At 39.0% G+C, this 18,426-nt stretch overlaps 1 protein-coding gene across 2 annotated transcripts in view; it reads right to left on the bottom strand.

Moving 5' to 3' along the window:
• Positions 1-12,265, bottom strand: part of SLC28A3 (solute carrier family 28 member 3) — a 41,454-nt gene extending 29,189 nt beyond the window's left edge. The window contains exons 1-3 of one of the 2 annotated variants that reach the window (XM_085530322.1): positions 12,096-12,265; positions 6,220-6,321; positions 627-709 (exon numbers count right to left, since the gene is read on the bottom strand). In XM_085530322.1, coding sequence (XP_085386448.1) covers positions 627-709; positions 6,220-6,321; positions 12,096-12,152 — 242 coding nt within the window. In that variant the 5' untranslated portion in view covers positions 12,153-12,265. The remainder of the gene's footprint in view (positions 1-626; positions 710-6,219; positions 6,322-12,095) is intronic. The other variant, XM_085530323.1, reaches the window with a different exon arrangement.
• Between the last annotated feature and the right edge of the window lie 6,161 nt (positions 12,266-18,426).

The raw sequence follows: 18,426 nt of genomic DNA, 5'->3' as shown, positions 1-18,426 counted from the left end.
CTCCTCCTTTAGTTTAAAACTATTCCCTCTTGTCCTGTCATTATCTACCATTGCAAAAACTTGATTTCTCTCCAGTTTATAATCTCCCTTTAAATATTGGAGGACACAGTGAGGTCTCCCCACAGCATTTTCTTTTCCAGGCGGAACTTTTCCAGGCTCCCTCACAGCCTGTCTTCATAGGAGAGGTGCTCCAGCCCTCCAGCCTTTGGACCTCCTCAGGACCCTCACCAACAGCTCTAAGTCTTTCCTGCACTGGGGGCCCCACACCTGGATGCAGTACTTCAGCTGGAGTCCCACAAGGGCAGAGGGGGAAAATCACCTTCTTCAGTCTTCTGACTGCCCCTGTTCTGATGGAACCTAGGGTACCATTGGCTTTCTGGGATGCAAATGCACATTTCTGGCTCAATTTGTGAGGCTTTAGAATCATAATTTCACACACATTTTGGCTGAAAGGTAAAGTGATTTTAAAAACACTGTGTTTCTGTATTACTTGAATTGTGATACAAAGGTCTGCACTGCATAAGGGTATGGCAGCAATGTTTTCAGCTCTTGCTCCAGAAGCTGGAACACTGGTAGATGACTGCTTAGGCTGTGAGTGGATTATTTGCCCATCCAGAAGACATTACCCTTTTAAGCGTAGTTTCTCATCATCTGCTGAGTCATGTTTGTTTTCATGCAGATCACTCTCAATATTGATGAATTCATCCTCCTGGAAAACAGATCAGTACCAACACTGTAAGAGGGACTCATGCTTGGTAAGTAACATGAAAAACTGAGATCCCCACGGGCAGATGGCTGAAACAGTCACAAGACTTTCCCCTTCTGTGCTGAGTGCACAGCTACAGTTCTCCTGTCTGCCACCAACACTGTGATAACTAGTAGGCAAATGAAGTAGTTAAGCTGTGACTGCCAACTCATGACTGTTATGAGAGTTACAGACTTACCGACTTTCCCAAGTCTTCCACATGATTTCGAAAGAGAAAATAAAGGAAAAAAAAACCCACCTTCCAGAGTTATTTAGAGCTGAAGAGGCACCCATATAAAGCAGCTCTGCATGCCTACTGAAGTGTGAATGCTACAGGTGGGGATTGAATAGCTGCCTGAGCACCAGCTCACTCAGCACTTAGAACAACAGTGTGATCTTGTCCACAGGGACACATCCAATATCTGCACCCTTCTCATCCTGCTGGTGTTGCTGTGCTCCTGCCATGGCCTGTGGGCTGGGCACAAGCTGGCACCAAGCCTGTGGGCAGGAGGGCAGAGTACTGGGTTCATGTGATTTGTAAAAACAGGTGCTTGTGCTGACACCTTGTCTTTACCCAGAAGCATATTTCATTACAGCCAACAGGCTTAGCATGAAATCCAGAACCTGTTTCTGTTTCATACCTGGATTTTCTGTTATCATGGAAATTGATGTTTCTGCCTGTACCTCACTGCTCGCTTTAGACTGCTAATCTTACCTTGTACTGTGTATGTCTAAATGCAGTCTAACAAGGCAGTTTATTATCTGGAACACTATGAAGCTCCTCTTTTCATCTCATTTTGTGCTCTTGCATGTTCTGGTTAGTCCCCATTTCACTGCCAAAATGACAAGAAGCTTTGTTCCAGTGCTGCAGCATGCACTCAGGTCTGTCACACTCTGTGGCCATTCTCACAGTGTCTGGGAGGCATGTGGCTTCTCAGATGCCTCTGGGAACTGGCTCAGTGCCACTCAGAGGCCCACCAGGTGCCCATCCCACCTGTATGTACCTTGGTGCTCATGCCAGGGACTAAGGCGGAACTGGCACCCAGGCACCAGTTGCTGCTGAGTCTCCTTGGCATTGAAAGGCAGCACAGCAACTGAATGCTGCCATGTGGCCTAGCTGCCCTCCTGCCTGCTGGTTTTAACACCCACCCTGACCAACTTGACAGGTCATGTGCTCCGTGGTGTCTAGAAACTTCCACAAAGGCAAACATTGTGTTTCTGGGTACATAATGGACCATAATGGACCTGGGTACATAATGGACTCCTCCTCTAGGGAGGAAATGTCCCTACAGGGCTGTCCTGTTAATGAGTTCAACCTTTCTTTGTTACAAATATTTATAGCAGCTTTCTTCCCCGGGCTGTTTTTTGTATATCAGAGTATGCCCTGGAGCATGACCCTGCCCATTCTGAGATTTTGCCACTCAACTGAGAGTTCTGGTGAGCCCTCCATTAGCATCTGGCAAGAAAATCTCATGGGCAGAGCTGACAAAGGATGGACATGTGGCCAGTGATTAAAATGGCATGTAGAAACATGGAAACATGCATGGAAATTGCTATTCACTCCCCTATAACAAATCACACAGCAGTGCAGATGTTGTGAAGCAGTGCGAAGCTGTGCACTAAGGTATGGACATATTTTCCATAAACTTCTTTCTTTCTTTGATATCTACTATGAAATAAAGAAATGTGAAAATGCAGATCCTGCCACCTGCTGAAGTGCTTTTTTTTTTTTTGTAGCTGGCATAAGTCCTCCTAGTGGCTGCAAAAAGTTGCCTTCTCCTCTAAGGGACAGTGAGTGCAAAGGCTACAGAAATATCATTTTTTTTCTGAGCTCAACTTCAAGTTCTTGCTAGTTTTTGAATCTGCAGGGAAAAAAATCTCAGGCCTACCTTATAAATCAGGAGTGGATTGCATTCTGTGTTGAAGAGCTATGCTTCCAATTTTGTAGGTAACTGTGTCCTTTCCCCAGGTTACAAGTGATACCAGTGTCCCACACCTCCCACTTCTCTCTCCACCACTGTCCTCAACACATCCGCTTCACATGTGGCCAAAGCTAAACTGTACCTCCCTGTCCCTTTCCCCCATGCTGCTGTGTCATCCTAAGGCCAGGAGTTCCCCTAGATCACCCACCACCTGCACCACAATTCTTTAAATCCATGAAATACACTGGTACAATAAAGATTCCAGGAAGTAAAATCTGGGAAAGTTTGTTTTCAAGTATTCATCCTGAGAATATCACCTTTTTGTTTTAATTCAGTGATCTTTAGGTTCATAAAAGTATCATTCTAACTTTTTAAATTGTTTACAATACATCTTAACAGATCCTGAATATTATGTTAATCCTTATCGTCATAAATACCGTCTTAAATATGTATTAAAAAGATCTGAAATCAAAGGTCATATTGCGTCCAACTCTGTGCAGAGGCTCAAGGGAAAAAGTGAATGGAACCAAACCATTTCTTTCTTTTTAGTTTGGCCAAACATAATACCAGATTTGGGGAGGTTGAGGTCCTTGTTTCATAGTTTCATAGTTTCGTGCGGGTTGGAAGGGACCTTAGAGATCATCGAGTCCAGCCCCCGGGATTCGAGCCTCTGTGCAGCAGAGCGGCACTTCTACCACTTGCGCCACAGGGGGGATTCGAACTCCGGACCCCAGTGTTGCAAGGCGGCGTCTTTAACCACTGCGCCACCGGGGCACACATTGCGCCACTGGGGCACACTAACTTGTTGGGGTTAACCCAAGGCCTATGTGAAAGACATAGACTTCTGCCACTAGGGGCACATAAATCATGTTCTAATTTGCTCCAAAACTGCCATATAAGCTCTTTCCTTACAAAGAAATGCTGTGCTTATAAGCCTGTGTAGATATACATATCTCTGGTGCAAAGTACTGACTCAACACTGTTAGCTGAACTGTTTCAGTGGGAAACTTTGTTTGTTTGTTTGTTGTTTGTTTTTGTTTTGTTTTGTTTTGTTTTACAAGGGCTGCTCTGAAAGTAGAACCTTGTTTATTTCTTTTATGTTGGTCCTTGCTGACAGAGGTACATGTTGGTGGCATGGCAGTAGAGGCTGAACCTTCCCACCAGTATTTTGTTACGTGTTATTGCTGTGTGACAGATGGCAGCAGAGAGGCACTCTGAGAATATGGTGCCTGACATGGAAGTGTATATGAAGCAAAGGTGTGTCATTAAACTCCTGCACATGGAAAAAAATTGCACCCACTGACATTAATCAAGATTTACTGAAGGTTTAAGGAGTCCAAACAATGGAAGTGAGCTCAGTGAGTCAGTGGGTGTTGCATTTCAGCAGTGGTGTCAGAGATGTGAAAGACAAGCCATGTTCCAGATAGCCATGCACAGAAGTCACACCATGAAATGAAGAGTCTCCACCAACTCATTTGCACAAATTAATGAATTACAATCAGGGAACTGTGTACAGAGCTGAATATTGGCTCCAGTGCTTTGGAAATGATGGCAGCAGCTTTGGAATATCAAAAAATTTGTGCCATGCAGTTCCCACAGATGGGAACACAGGAACAGAAAGAACACTGTATGCAAGTTTGTTAGGACCTATAGGGCCAGTACAAGGTGACAGTTTCCTGAATCATGTAATCACTGGTGACAAGATGTGCTGTCATCACAATGAGTTGGAGTTCAAACAGCAGCCTGAGGGAGGGGTGGTGACATGTAAATTCCCCATCAGAGAAAAAGTTCAAGACACAGGTCTCAGTGGATAGAGTGATGTGCACTATGTTCTGGTATAGGAAAGGGGTAATCTTTCTGGATTTCCTGCAAACTAGACAAACCAAAGACACTGATCACTACATTGTGATCCTAGATAAGCAGAAGGCTCAAACTTCCACAGTCTGTCCAGAGAAGACAACTTTTCTCTTGCAATGTGTTACAGCCAGGCCCCATATCAGCTGAAGCATCATGAAGCACATTGCCAATCTTGGTTGGACTGACCTGTCACCCCCTCCATACTGTCTGGGTTTGTCATCTTCTGAGTTCCATTTATTCAATCCAATGAAGGATGGGATATGCGGGCAACATATTCCTAGCAATTATGCCATTGTAGCAGTTGTTAAACAGACATTCAGTTCCACTGGTGCAGATATTTACAAGCGCAGCATGCAGGCTCTTGTTCATTACCAGCAAAAATGCATAGCTTATGGTGATGACTATGTTGAGAAATAGTGTTTTGTAGTTCAGACTTTCCTTTATCAAACATATTTAACCGTACACTTTGTAGCTGTTGTATTTTGCATGGAAATAAATAGAATCATGGAATCACCAAGGTTGGAAAAGACCTCCAAGATTTTCCAGTCCAACCATCTACCTACCACCACCAATTCCCCACTAAACCATGTCATCCCTTTGTACAACATCTACATGTATCTTGAACGCTTCCAGGGACAGTGACTCAAGGATCTAATCAAATATGTACATCTTTAGGCTCATATTACTTCCAAAATTCTTCACATGCATAAAGCTTCCCATTTTTCTGTGGACTCCTGGAGGGACTGAAGACTGATCATTCTTCAAGTGCCACTGCATAAATAGAAGGCATCACTTTCAGAGTAACTTACAGAAATCGAGCTTTCATGGACTGCCACTACTTTTCTGGGTTTTTAAACAGTTTCCAGCAATTCTGAAAATTATTTTACTCCATTCGTTGGATGCTTTCCTTCTTGATGATTTTTTTGAAGAGGCAGATACAGACGTTGTCTGCCACATTCCTAAGATCCCACATCCCAGTCCAGCTTCCAGGTCTGTGTACCAGAATAATGTGGGTGATCCCTTCCATCATTAAAAATCTAGAATTGCTTCAGCATTGAGAGGCAGGAGGAAAGCAGAGTTATTTCTTTGGCAACATGCATTTTCTGCCTCTGGTCATATGCAGAACTTATCAAAAGAAAGGAAAAATCAAACACCAGGAATGCTCTATTTCTTATATTTGGCTACAGATAGTATCATCAAACTTGTTAAGTGGACATGATCACAAAACAGGAACATATATGAAGACTGAAAGAGAGCATCAATAACAAATAATGTTTCCAGGTCCTCTGTTTTCAAGTTTTCAGGAGAAAATACTTCTGTATTGACTCTTTATCAACAGTATTTCCCCCGAACACCATTTCTGATACCTGTTTTGCATCTTGCACAAAGCCACTGCAATACTAGAAAAATTAGTTTTTCAGAATCCTGTTAATTTTCTATTATTTTATTTTATTTTATTTTATTTTATTTTATTTTATTTTATTTTCCCTTAACATATTTCAGGGAACAAAACTGGCTTCCCTGATAGCTTACAAATTTAAATCAAATTCATGTTTTGTTAAAATATCTGCTTTGGATATGTTTTAACAGCTGCTCACACTGAATTTGGTGTTAATGAATTTACATCAGGCTGTTTTAAAAGCTGTACTTTGTTTTTTTTCACCCATCAAAAGAAAGAAAAAGTTGGAAGCATACCTGATTAGTGTGTACATTTTTCTCATGTTCTGAATTTTTGATTCTCTGTGAATTGCTTCGAAGATCTTCCTGGTTTACAGTATCAATGCCTTCATTGTCATTCTGGGATACAAGAAGACCAGAAATAGTGTCAGTTTAAATCAAAAATGAAACCTTTTCTTATGTTGAGTAAGAACTGTTTTATTCTATGATTCCTGAGCTTCCATGTTTCACTTTACTAGTACAGAAGAGCCCCAAACTCAGTATACAAAATGCACAGGTTCATGTCCTTGCACTTTTACACAAAGCTGTGGTGATCACAAACAGAACTCAGCTAATGCCAATCTGTTGTTTTCTCAATCTAAAGCAGCATTTTCAATTCTTTGCCTCCGAACTTGCTTAACACACTAATAAAGTTGTGCCCATTCTTCCCATTACAACAAAATGGATTATTTGTGTCTTTCTCATGCTGTTAGCATCTTTTTTTTCCCAAGATAATGCTATCTATTAATGCTCAGCATAAGTGTATAATGCTTCAACACGTACTTCAGTTGCTTCTGGAATAAAACTCAGGAGTGTCTTTAAAGGCAGCAGTTAGCTGTATTGCTATAATATTTCTATATAAATTAGTTTTTTCTTTTATCATGCAGAACACATTTCAGTAATGTAATTCTTAAAGATGCTCTAATTTCAGTGTCAGGAACAGTGTTTCTTGGACTGAGAGAAGAGGGAGGCATCACAAAAGCTGTCTGTTCACCTGGTGTAGCCTTGATAAACCAAATGCCAATACAGTTTCCATTCCTTCTCCTGTTACTCATCTATTTTCCAACTATGCTGTCTTAAACATTTCCTATAGCTAGCCCTGCAGCCCATGCTTCTAAAGCATGGGAGTAGAACCCAAGCCTCTACTGAACACTCCACACAGTTCAAAATAAGCAAGAGCAATGCTTAACTATGGGAATTACATTTAACATATAAGAGATTCTACGTAGAATAGTGAAGTTGAATCGATCCAGTTCTAAAATTGATAAACACAAAGGACAATGTTCTCCCTGAAGATTTCAGCACTTGTTACTGAGAGCAAGAAAGGGCAGAGATTTCTTAGGATTTTTGCTCAAGAACATGTGAAAAACAGAAAGCATGCTGATTGCTGTCTTCTGACAAGAAGCACTGAATAATGTGTTGGGAAAAAAAAACACCTCCAGAGGTTGCTTTGTACAACCTTGTTCTCAACCACAACAATTACATTTGAGTTTCATTTTTAGAGTGACTAAAATATATGAATGTATGAGCAATATAGTAGATGACCTTGTTGCTGAAACTAAATAATCTGCACATTGGATGATAGCAATGTATTACTTTCTGCAAGCATAAGAAGTGCTCACTTCAATGGATCACACCACATTTCTGGCATATTCCAAATTTAGTACGAACTGATTAATTTCTATTAATAGCAAGATTAGGTCAGAGAGTTTTAGTAACAGACTAAGAAGAGTTTTTGAATGAGTCCCATGAAACAGCAGTTTTAATGTATTGGAAAATAATCGTCTTTTCTCCTTCCCATTTTAAATTTTGTTATACTATTTGGAGAAAAGCACATTATTTTAATGTTATTTGACCCCAGGCCTTGAAGGAAAAGAATTTAACAAATTTCTTATCAAACTAGCAATTTTCAAGTGACAAAAAATACCCCACCATGTTCTCTCCCCCTACTACTCTTCAGAGTATGTATACCAGTATGTGTGTTTATCAACAGGTACTATAGACGGCTTCCAGAGTACCCATCACAGAGAAGCATCTGCTTAATTTGCTTGTGTTTACTTCCATCCACTTCCCCATTAAAAGAATAAAACATAAAACAGGAGGAAATGCAGAGCCATTTCTGAATTAACTCGATATTCAGCGACACAAGGAAGCAGGAAGTTAAAAACAAGTTACTGTAAGTGAATGTGAAAATCCTCTTTCCGGTAACATACAAGGAAAAGGTCACAGATTTGCTTCATTTACTTTGAATAGTAGCAAGTATGACCAGCATCGCACAAATTTCACATTCTACTAAACCTTCCTGATGGGAGTTTCCCATTTGTAGGACATTTGATTAAATAGCAAAAGCATGGATTTATCTTGTACTTATACGCAATGTGCTCTTTCAGCGTCAGCATTCTGTTCCACAGATAAGCTGTTCGCTCACCAAGCATTTTGAATAGCTACATTCTTCGAGGTCCCTTCCTATCTCCTCCTTGATTTTCCAAAGAAGAGTAGTTCCTAAAAAGAGTTCAAACAAACTCGCTTTCGGTTGCGCTTTTAACAACTATGTCCACTCCAGATGGTTTTCTACCCTGCCAGTTAGCGATTACAACAGATTGGCCGTCAGCGCGTCCAAGGCACTTGCTTTAACTATTTTGCATTTAAAGGTGAATCATCAAATTAGCTTTTGAGATTAGAATCAGAGTGCTTAAGGAACTCAGTGCATGAGGTCCTCCAGAAGCAAATGTTTTTGTTTGGATTGTTTTCAGTAAATTGAAACGAAAGCACCTAGTTTACAGCTCAAACCTTTGCTAATCTTTTAGCATTCAGTGCAGTTTAAGACCATTTGCCTGAGCTTTCTACGCCCCTCTCCCTCCCTCCCCCACCTCGTCGCCCCCGTGAACTGTTTTTGATTAGCCATTGTCACCACTGTAAAAGATATGAAATGAATCTTGAATACCGAGGGGAACCATTTCTAATCAATAATCACAGAGTTCACGTGTTGAAATGTGTTGTAAATTAAGCTCATCGACCTCTGAGTATGTTAGAGTTTTCTTTAAAAGCTCAAGTTGTCTGCACTGAGTAGGGCAGTTGAATGGCATCTTGAAATGCTGGATGAACAAGTTATAATGACAGACTGGCACAAGTGGCAGCCATTAAAAAGAAACAGAACAATTAAGTGTGTGAAAAACAGAAAGCAAAATCTGGAAAAAATGGAAGAGGGGAAAACATCTTCACATTCTTGAGAAGATGATGAGGTGTGTATGACCACTCTAGTTGTGGCACTGTGTTAAACAAGCACACAAAGAAAAACACAGGGACAAAAGTCCTAAAAATTTTGTGTGAGCACAAAAGACCCTAGAGGTATGGCCACCTTTTACTACTTCCCACAAGGAACAGAGCAGCATCTCACAGGAGGAAAACTTCTAAGCATTTTTCGTTAAAACAAATATAGCTTTGAGAAGCAAGTTTGAAAAAATGTGGGCCAACATCAAATGCTTTCCTACCCGGGTCTAGTGGTGGTATACAGTACAATGCCTTCATAATTTTCCAGGAAAATTTAAACAATGATGTCCAAGAAATGGAAATATTTAATAGTTCATTTACTCTTCATTAACCAAGGACATGAAAATATTCAGGAGACTTTGATAGCAATAAATACAGAGATTTATCAAAGGCGTTTTTTAAGATATATTGTAAGGATGTATGCTTGAATGGAATAGATTATAAAAGCTTGCTATGTCATGGAAGTACTAATGTCCTTATCAGTAAAAGGCAGTTATAAGAGGGATCTTTCCTCCGGTAAGCTTCTTGAAAGCACGATGCACAAGGCTACAGAAACCGGTTCTGACTGCATAATGCATCTTAACACCATCAATCAAGGCCAGTGAACAATAAATATTTACAGGCTGCAGGTCAGCTCTTTGCATAGTATTTAGTTTATGCTGTAACTCCAAGTTCCTCCATGAGTCAGGGTGTTGGGTTTTTTTGTTTGTTTGTTTGTTTGTTTTTTAATTTCACCTACCTTTTTTTTGTATGAGCCAGCTTTTACTGTTCCTTGAGGGATTTATGACTTTTTGTTTAACATCATTACCAGCGATCTGAATCATCAGAACTAATTAAGTAAAACCTTTGTGTTTTAAATAGACGATGAACACAAACTAGGTATAAAAAATCTAAGTTTCAAGGTTACTGTTAGCATTACTAGGCTTATCAGTGGGAAATCCTTAGGGCAGCTACAGTGAACCTAATCTAGTGAGAGGTGTTCCTGCCTACAGCAAGAAGATTGGAACTAGATCCAAGACATTCTATGATTCTATGTTGATGGTGATCCTCCTGCTGGTGCTATCAGAGAAGTAAACTGACCCAGGCTGAATGCAAGGGATACACTAGTTTTTCTATATATTATGACGTTATTGTGGATAATTGTAAAGAGTACTTACCTATTTCCTTCTCTATCTTATTTTCCTCAGAGTAAGTTACATGTTGAGTCAGAGATGAACAACATAAACATTTACTCCTTCTGGTGTCCCAAGTGAGGGGGAAAAAATCAAACAAATTCAAACCACCAGAAAATCTGACTCAAAGCCCAGTATTCACTAATGGATGGTCTCAATAGTCTGGCACTTAGATTATCTAAATCAGAGATTTCCAGGCTCTTGCAAACTTCTGCTGTGAGGAGGAAAAGAGGCACCTGGGTTACGTGCACACTGACCATGTGAGGTAGCTGCACAAAACAGAGGTTTACCAGAGTCACACCACAGAGACTGCTGAAGAATGTATTGATTTGGGATTTGGGAAGATCAAGAGTACTTGGCACTGGGCTTCTGCACCTATGGAGGGACTCCTCTCCTCCATGGGTTTGTATGCACAGATTTTACAAGTTGGTTCAGGCCCCTGTTTTATGTGAAAATGAAGCCAGGATGATGCTCTCTCTTACCTCAACAATTTAAATTGAGAGAAACCCAGGTTCACATTGCTCATCTACCTGCTCTGAAGCAGAGATGTGATGAGAGCACTGTGATTACCCAGGAGAATTCCCTGACTACCAGGCTATCATGTTTTAAGAGTTACCACTCTCTCCTCTTGAAGCAGTCCCACTTACTGTGAATTACTAACTACTGATGGGAGTAGGGAATTGCCCCTAGCTCCCTTACATCCCAGATATTCCTCAGCTGGCACATTATCAAGTCAGCCTCTTGTGTGTGTGTATCATATAGCCCAATTAATATTTATTAGTATAAAATGCTTGTATGTCACTGGTGCTACGTCATATTTAGCATCTGCAAATATTCTTCTGTACTGGATACTGCTGGCTGATATTAACGCCCACAGCAGGCTGCCCTTCCTGTTAGCTGGGCTCTGAGACAGTGCAAGAATTGAAGGCTGCTGGGAAAGAGCAAGGAGTATTTTGTCATTGGAGAAGTCTTTATATCTACAACTTTTCCCTTGCCTGTTCTACTTTCTGAAATAAAGGACAGTGAACTGGCCTTTCTGAGGATTCACAGGTTTCTTTTTGTTCCCACTCTGAAATTCCTATGACAGTGCAAGGATGCCAAGCACTGAGAAACAATAACTAACACTAGTGTTATTTTGTGCTTCAGCTTTTGTAATCTGCTTTTTAAAATGGCTGTTAACATTCCCTTGTCGGCATGATATGCAGAAACTTCTGTGTTGACTCCTTACCTCCACTCTGCATTCTTCTCAGGAGCAAAACATGCATTACACTTATACTACAAATGGAAGAAAAGTATGCCCTGCTCTGATTCTATGAATATTTTTCTCATGCTATTAATGTACTTTGCTTTGCTGTCTGCTGCACAACACTGATCTTTTCAACACGACTGAAAATCAAGCATACTTAAGAAAAAAAGCAGTACTGGTATAAGAAGAAAACTGGATGAGTTAGTTGTGAGACCTGTCAGCTTATCAAATGTTACCAAGTCAGAAGACTTCTCAAAGATACCAATATACCAAGTAATGGAGGGAGCAAGAGAAGCCTATGTCAGTTGTATCTCTGCCTTTTTGTATAAAAGCCATATATTTTGGCAAGACATCAATGCAAAGCATGTAGAGTGTTCAGGGACTGAAGTAAGCTTTGTTCATTGTTCTAAGTGTTTTCCCAACAGAACAAAAGAAACCTTGCTTACCTGGAAAGTCAAATTGTGCACTCCTGAGTGATCACGTGTGGTCTCCTTCAGCTCCATGTACCCAGCATGGACACAAGAGTTTTGGATGCGTTTTGAAATCTACTTCCAGCACAGGACAACAGCAGCCAGAGTCTGGTCTGTGATTACCTCTTGAAGACTAATTAAATGGAAGGATTCTCAGGTTGCACTTGCTTACTTCTTGCTCCACCTCCTCTCTCCCTTGGACGGCCTCTTTTGGCTGGTGAGGGAGATTTAATTCAGTGTTTCTTGAGAAAGGAAGTGAGGATTTCTTCATTCTCTGAAAGGTAGATGTCTCTCTGGCATGTCATGTATTCACAGGGCTTCTTGCTTGGGGAAGCAAATTGTGAATGGAAAATTTTCTCCACCCAGATCTTTATGATGTCAGTACAGTTTTTGTCTTTTTTAAATTTATTTTTTATTTTTTAAAATTTCTTCTTGGAAACTGAAAATGTTATGTGTTTTTCCATTTCCAGTGAAAGAGCAAAAAATTATGTCCTGTTTTAGGAATAAAAATACAATTGACTACTGTGGAAAAGCAGAACTCTGTGAAAAATAAGGTGATGCATCTTTCTGAGAATAATCTAAATATATTTTATTTTTTCTATAAATCATATTTGCAGCATATGGTCTTTGAATCTAACTATTGCTTAAAAAGATGGGTACTTCTTCCCTGTTCAAACACAGGAAAACAGAATATACAATTAAGAATCTTTTGAGCTTTCAGGTTTTGGAATCAATGCTTGTTCCATTTGTATATATTTCGTGAATAGAACAATTTCTGTGACTAATTGCCTCTTTTTGTTTGCACACTATTTGGCAACAAAAATAGCTGCTAAAATCTTTAACGAGTTTGATATAATGGCCCACTGATTACTGCATACCTCTGCTGTTTTTCTCTTACTTCCTGCCTTCTATCTCCCTGCTAGTTTTGGAAATGTTTTTACTATCACAAGGAAGATGACAGAGGAAATGTGGCGCTGAGTCATTTTCAGATCCACACTCTTCAGTACTAAAATCTGAAGTCTAAACTTGCACAGCTGGAAGAAAGTCTTGCAGTAGTATCTAGATCAATACACAATTGCTTTCTGCTGTTGTTCTTCTTCTGGCAACACATTCAATCATCTTTAAAACTGGTTCTTTTTTCATTGAAAAAGTGTCAGGATGACAATGACTTGTTCATTTTAGTGCAAAGTTTAGTCCTTCAAATTACATTTTATGTTAGCAAACTCTCAGAATACTGAAAGCAAAGTGTACTTTGGACAAAGCACCCTGTAGTTAAATATAAGGTATGCTTGAAAAATTCTCCTCCAGTAGGCTTGCTCAATTATCCTTAACCCAAAAAGAGATAGAGGGGTCATTAACTTTTTTTTTTTTATTCATATAAAGGGATAGTCCACTGGAACATAGCCCTATGAGATTTCAAAGTGTCAGACTTTGCAGTCTCCCTTTAGTCCTAAGTTCTTGGTAGCACTGTCTGAATTTCTTAGAAGTTACAGGTTTCCCAGTCTGCCTAAAATATACCTGTTCTCACTTGCCTGTGACCTGTTAGGTCTGTGTAGCAAATCCAAGGTTCATAAGTTCATGTTGTCTTACAAAAGTCTGTAGACTTTTGTAACTAAAATTTTATCTGGTGAGAGTGTACAGACTGAGTGGAAAGAAATTTGCAAGCTTCTGCTCAGCTTGAGAGCAAGGGCATCTCATTTGCAAGCCTCTGTGTAAATGATTTTATTTGCAAGGCATCTTCCAGCTTCTTGTATCTCAGCACCTGGTGGGAGATTTACTCTTGCAGTGTATGCAAAAAGGATGAAAGGATGTCCTATCTCTCTCTCTACTTTTTTTTTTTTTTTTTTTTTTTTTTTTAAATCTTTGTATTGTTCCACCTATTTTTGCTTACTCAGGCTTATGTTTTCAGCACAGTAAAGCTCTGGATTGTGCCCTGATTTACTTCTTAGACCAGGACCCCCAGCTTCCAGTCCTCTTGCCTCACAGCCTTCTTACTATCATAATAAATTTAGTAGGGAAAAAAGGAATGGAATGTATCTTACCCAAAGTATTTTTCTTTAAGTACAGTACTCTTCATATAACATACTGCTATAAGAAATATTTTTCATCTAATACATCCAACTAGGCCTGCAAAAAGACTTGAGTTGTGTGTGCTTTCAAAGAGGAAGTAGAAGAAGATCTTTAATAAGGCTATAGAACCAAAACAGTGAAAGTTATTTTGGGGCAAATTACTTACCCACTTGTCTTTCTTTCTTTCTTTCTTTCTTTCTTTCTTTCTTTATTTATTTATTTATTTATTTATTTATTTCTCATATATCTTCATTAGCAGTCTTGCTTTAATTACATGTCACAAGATCAATATGATGAATAAATTTGAAAAAGAATATGCATTTGTTGTAGTTTTTAATAGATATTCCGTGTGTCTACAGCAAGAGCAAATAAGCCCAGTGAGGAAATGAAGTCTTGAAGACAAATGAGTTTGAATATAACCTATTTACTTGAATTGACTGAGCTAAATCTCTTGCCTGTATTGGTTCTCTAGATCTACTAGAGAAAAATGTAGTGTCTCTCAGCATGATGTAATGAGAACATCTGGTATGATCCTGTTAAAGGTCATCTCTTTTAAATAAAGTGCTGAAGGCAACTTAAAAGAAATAGGATGAACATAAAAACTTTTTAAAAGAAAGAAAGAACCTTTTCCTACAAATATCAGAGAATCAATTCACTGAAACACCTAGGCATGATAAAGAATAATTTGGTATTTTCCATATTTGTATGCTTTACGCATTTTGACCAGATGCAGAGTTGAAGTAAAATATGCCTCAGAAGAAAAGAGAATTCCCAGGGTTGTAAAATTCTACACCAGCCAAGAACAACATGTTCACTCAGTCAGAACTCCAGGGATTTTCATTTATTTATTTATTTATTTATTTATTTATTTATTTAACTACCAATGCCTGGGGAGGGAGAGGCACCATTTAGAATGTTCTTTTCAATTTTTAATAGCTGTTTAGAAATTCGAGTCTTTGCAGAGGCTGATGAGAGGAAGAAGCCAACAGTGGCTAAATTCCACTGTTAACACACTGCTCTTAACACAGCAAAAGCTGTTATCATCCTGATAAGAAGCTGAGTATGGCTTTCTGGGGAGGGTTTGGCCTGGAGCACATTTGTAGGGCAGCTGCAGGTGCCTCAGATTCTCAGCACTGCTGCTGGACCAGTTTTGTCAGCTAAAATGAAACTTACATTGGAGACTGGAGGCTCCGACAAAGCACTGTGGAGGCTCCAACAAAGCACTGTTTCACCTATCTCACTTTTCTGCCTGTCTTCTGTCTTTTCTGAGATGCCAAACTTGTATCTATGCCTAAGAGTTAAAAAAAAAAAAAAAAAAAAAAAAAAAAAAAAAGCATAAATATATATTCCAATCACAATTTACTATAAGGAGCTGCCACTTCCTGCCACACATTAAGTATTTCACCTGTCAAGGTGAATGATGTAGTAGAACATAAGTGGATTTGGAAAATCAACAGCATATAATCACCCAGAGGATTAATCCTTCTGCCAGCAGAACCTGTGTTTCCACAGCTAATCTTTCCATGGGTAGTTTAGATTTGCAAACTCTATTTTGCACATCTTGTTCTATTCTGCTTCAAAAAAATCCAGAGCTCTCATCTTCCATGTTTATTATGTTTTCACACAGCAGGTTATGTGTGCTTGTGGTTCATTAGTATCCTTTCAGTTAAATATTTGCTGACCTAATGACCATTTTGAATTTCTTAAATATATTGCTAGTGAAAGCAATCTATTCCATAAAACTGACGTAATATAACCTGAAGACAACTTTTCCTTATGTTCCTGACAGACAAAACCATAATCTATTCCAGCTAACTGTATTTAATTTGTAATTTTTCTACCAGCTTTTTCAACAACAGAACTCCCTCTAGCTCATTTTTGCTACCTAGATCCAGTGATTGGTGATGCACAACAATATTATTGCAGAAATAACTAGTTCTTATTGACCCAACTAACACAGGAAACACTTCTGTAATTGACTGATACATATTACACAAAGTCTCTAGATACAAACGTTTCCTACTACTTAAGTGATGTGATCCTATGCCTTCATGGCCATTACTTTTAATTTTGGCACATTTGATCACAGGGTGCAATTTAATCATAGAATTGCTCAGGTCAGAAAAGACCTTAAAGATCATCAACTCCAACCACAACCTAACCATACTACTCTAATTCTGTAGTTTTTCTCCACATCTTTGAATTGAATGTATGGATCTATTGTGATCCTTGAGCTCCACTAGTGAATGAAAAATAACTTCTTGAAAAATTAGAAGGGGAAGAAGACTACTGGAGAGAAAGCCAAGTTCAAATCCTTGCAGGCTCCATTTCCAAGCCTGAGTTGTGTATCCAAACATACATCAATATGGAAGGAGAAGGGCATCTTGTGGAGTAACACTCTGCTTAAAAAGAAGAGTAGGAAAAAAATTAAGGTATTTACTTCTGGACCAAAAGAAAACATATTATATAAAAGCAGAAAAGAATTGTAACTATATAGCTGAGGAAGATGTTCTAGTTAAATACAGAATTGCCTACAGTACATAACAAGGTAAAATATATTTAGTGCCAGGAGAGTAGCAAATGCAACTTGAGTACTGAACTCCATATGAAATACATATGTGTACATGTACATATATATACATGTACATATGTGTGTTTGTGTATGCATATATTCATATATGTAATGAGGTAAAAGGCATGAGACATCTTGGTAAAAACACTAAAGAAGTATTTAGTAATTCCTTTTCTGTCCTTGCTTCCAGTTGTGGCTTTTTCTCACATCAACAAATTGCCCATTGACACTTTCTGCTCAGGGCCTCTATCAGAAAAGTTCTCTTTTGGACACACATAAACAGTAAACTAAATACTTGACACATCTGTTTCTGACTTTGACTAACTCCTCTAGGGGCAGCTCTAATTATTTGTGGCAGATTATTTGTTTTATGAAGCTTTATACTTAAGTACTTTAAAGCATATTTGAAAATTCCACTGGAAGGAAATTACCTTGCTGAGCTGCCCTGCACCAGCTGTGTAAGAGATTGTTAGGCAGCATCAGACCACAGTGTGTGGGAATTGTATTACAGTCCTTGCAGTGATTGATGTGACTAACTATGAAAGGTCAGGTTCACTTCTCTCCCCCCTCACCCCACTCTCCACCCCTTTTATTTTTCTTGGGTGGGAGGACAAACTTCAATAAATTATCTCATTCTAAGCAGTGGAGTAGTGGAGTAACTTCTGTTGGTAGCAGAAATTCATTGTATGTGTGGTGTACTCCAGAAAGGCCACACAACTCCAGAGACTGTCAGAGTAGGAAGCTTCTGTTTATCCTGCACTGACGTTATTAGTAAGCACTGATCTTTCAAGCTGTCTTTGAGGTTTGAAAAGTGAATAGAAGCAAATATAAGCATTATCCTAACTATTTGTTTACACGATTATTCGTACATATGTCCTTACTCGTTGGCCAAATAACAGAACAAAAAATATATTTTTTAATGCATGTGAATGGGCACAGTGGTTTTTGTACATTTGGATCAGTTTTCCTGACAAGAATTGAAATGCGACTTGGGAGAAGTTGCTGGCTTCCCCTGTTCCTGGGAGGACACCAAGATGGAGAGTTCACCTCTGGTCCCAGAGCCTCTGCCAAAGCAAAGCAGCAGCCAAACTGTTGATTGCCTCTTCTTCCACTGACACCAAAATTCCCCCGCTTCTATCACCTGGCTTCTCCTAGATGAGCTCTGTGTAATTGCTGACTTACATTACATTATTCCTTAGCTTGTTTATATGTCTAGTCTTCTAAGTAAAGGATTTTTTATCTGTCATAGCGTAAGAATCAGCAAGTTCGATTAAGGCAAGTAATGCTAATTATTGTAATACTAATGTTTTACACACAGAGAAAAATCTAACCCTCACCTACCTATACAGTTAACTTCTTGTATAGTGTCTTGGATCACCTCATCTGGAAACATGTTGTTGATTATTTTCTACACTGTATGCAGGATTTTAGTACTCAAGTTTAAGATTCATACATACAACAATGAAGCAATTTAACCTATGAACTGATATCTGTTATGTCTGAGTGTCCCATGTAGTCATTCTTTGCTTTAATCTTCACTTATGTTAATTGTAATTTTCTCCTAAATCACCCTTTTGAAACTAATGTCTTCATTTAGTGTTTTCTTTCCTCTCATTCCTACATCTCAGCCTATCTCCTGCATTAAAAAGTTGCAGTTTCTGCCCA

This window comes from Coturnix japonica, chromosome Z, assembly GCF_054131305.1.
Source record: "Coturnix japonica strain WE chromosome Z, WE-NBRP24, whole genome shotgun sequence".
NCBI classification, from domain to species: Eukaryota; Metazoa; Chordata; class Aves; order Galliformes; family Phasianidae; genus Coturnix; species Coturnix japonica.
The sequence above is the reverse complement of the archived record's forward strand: the minus strand, read 5'-3'. Positions and strand labels throughout refer to the sequence as shown.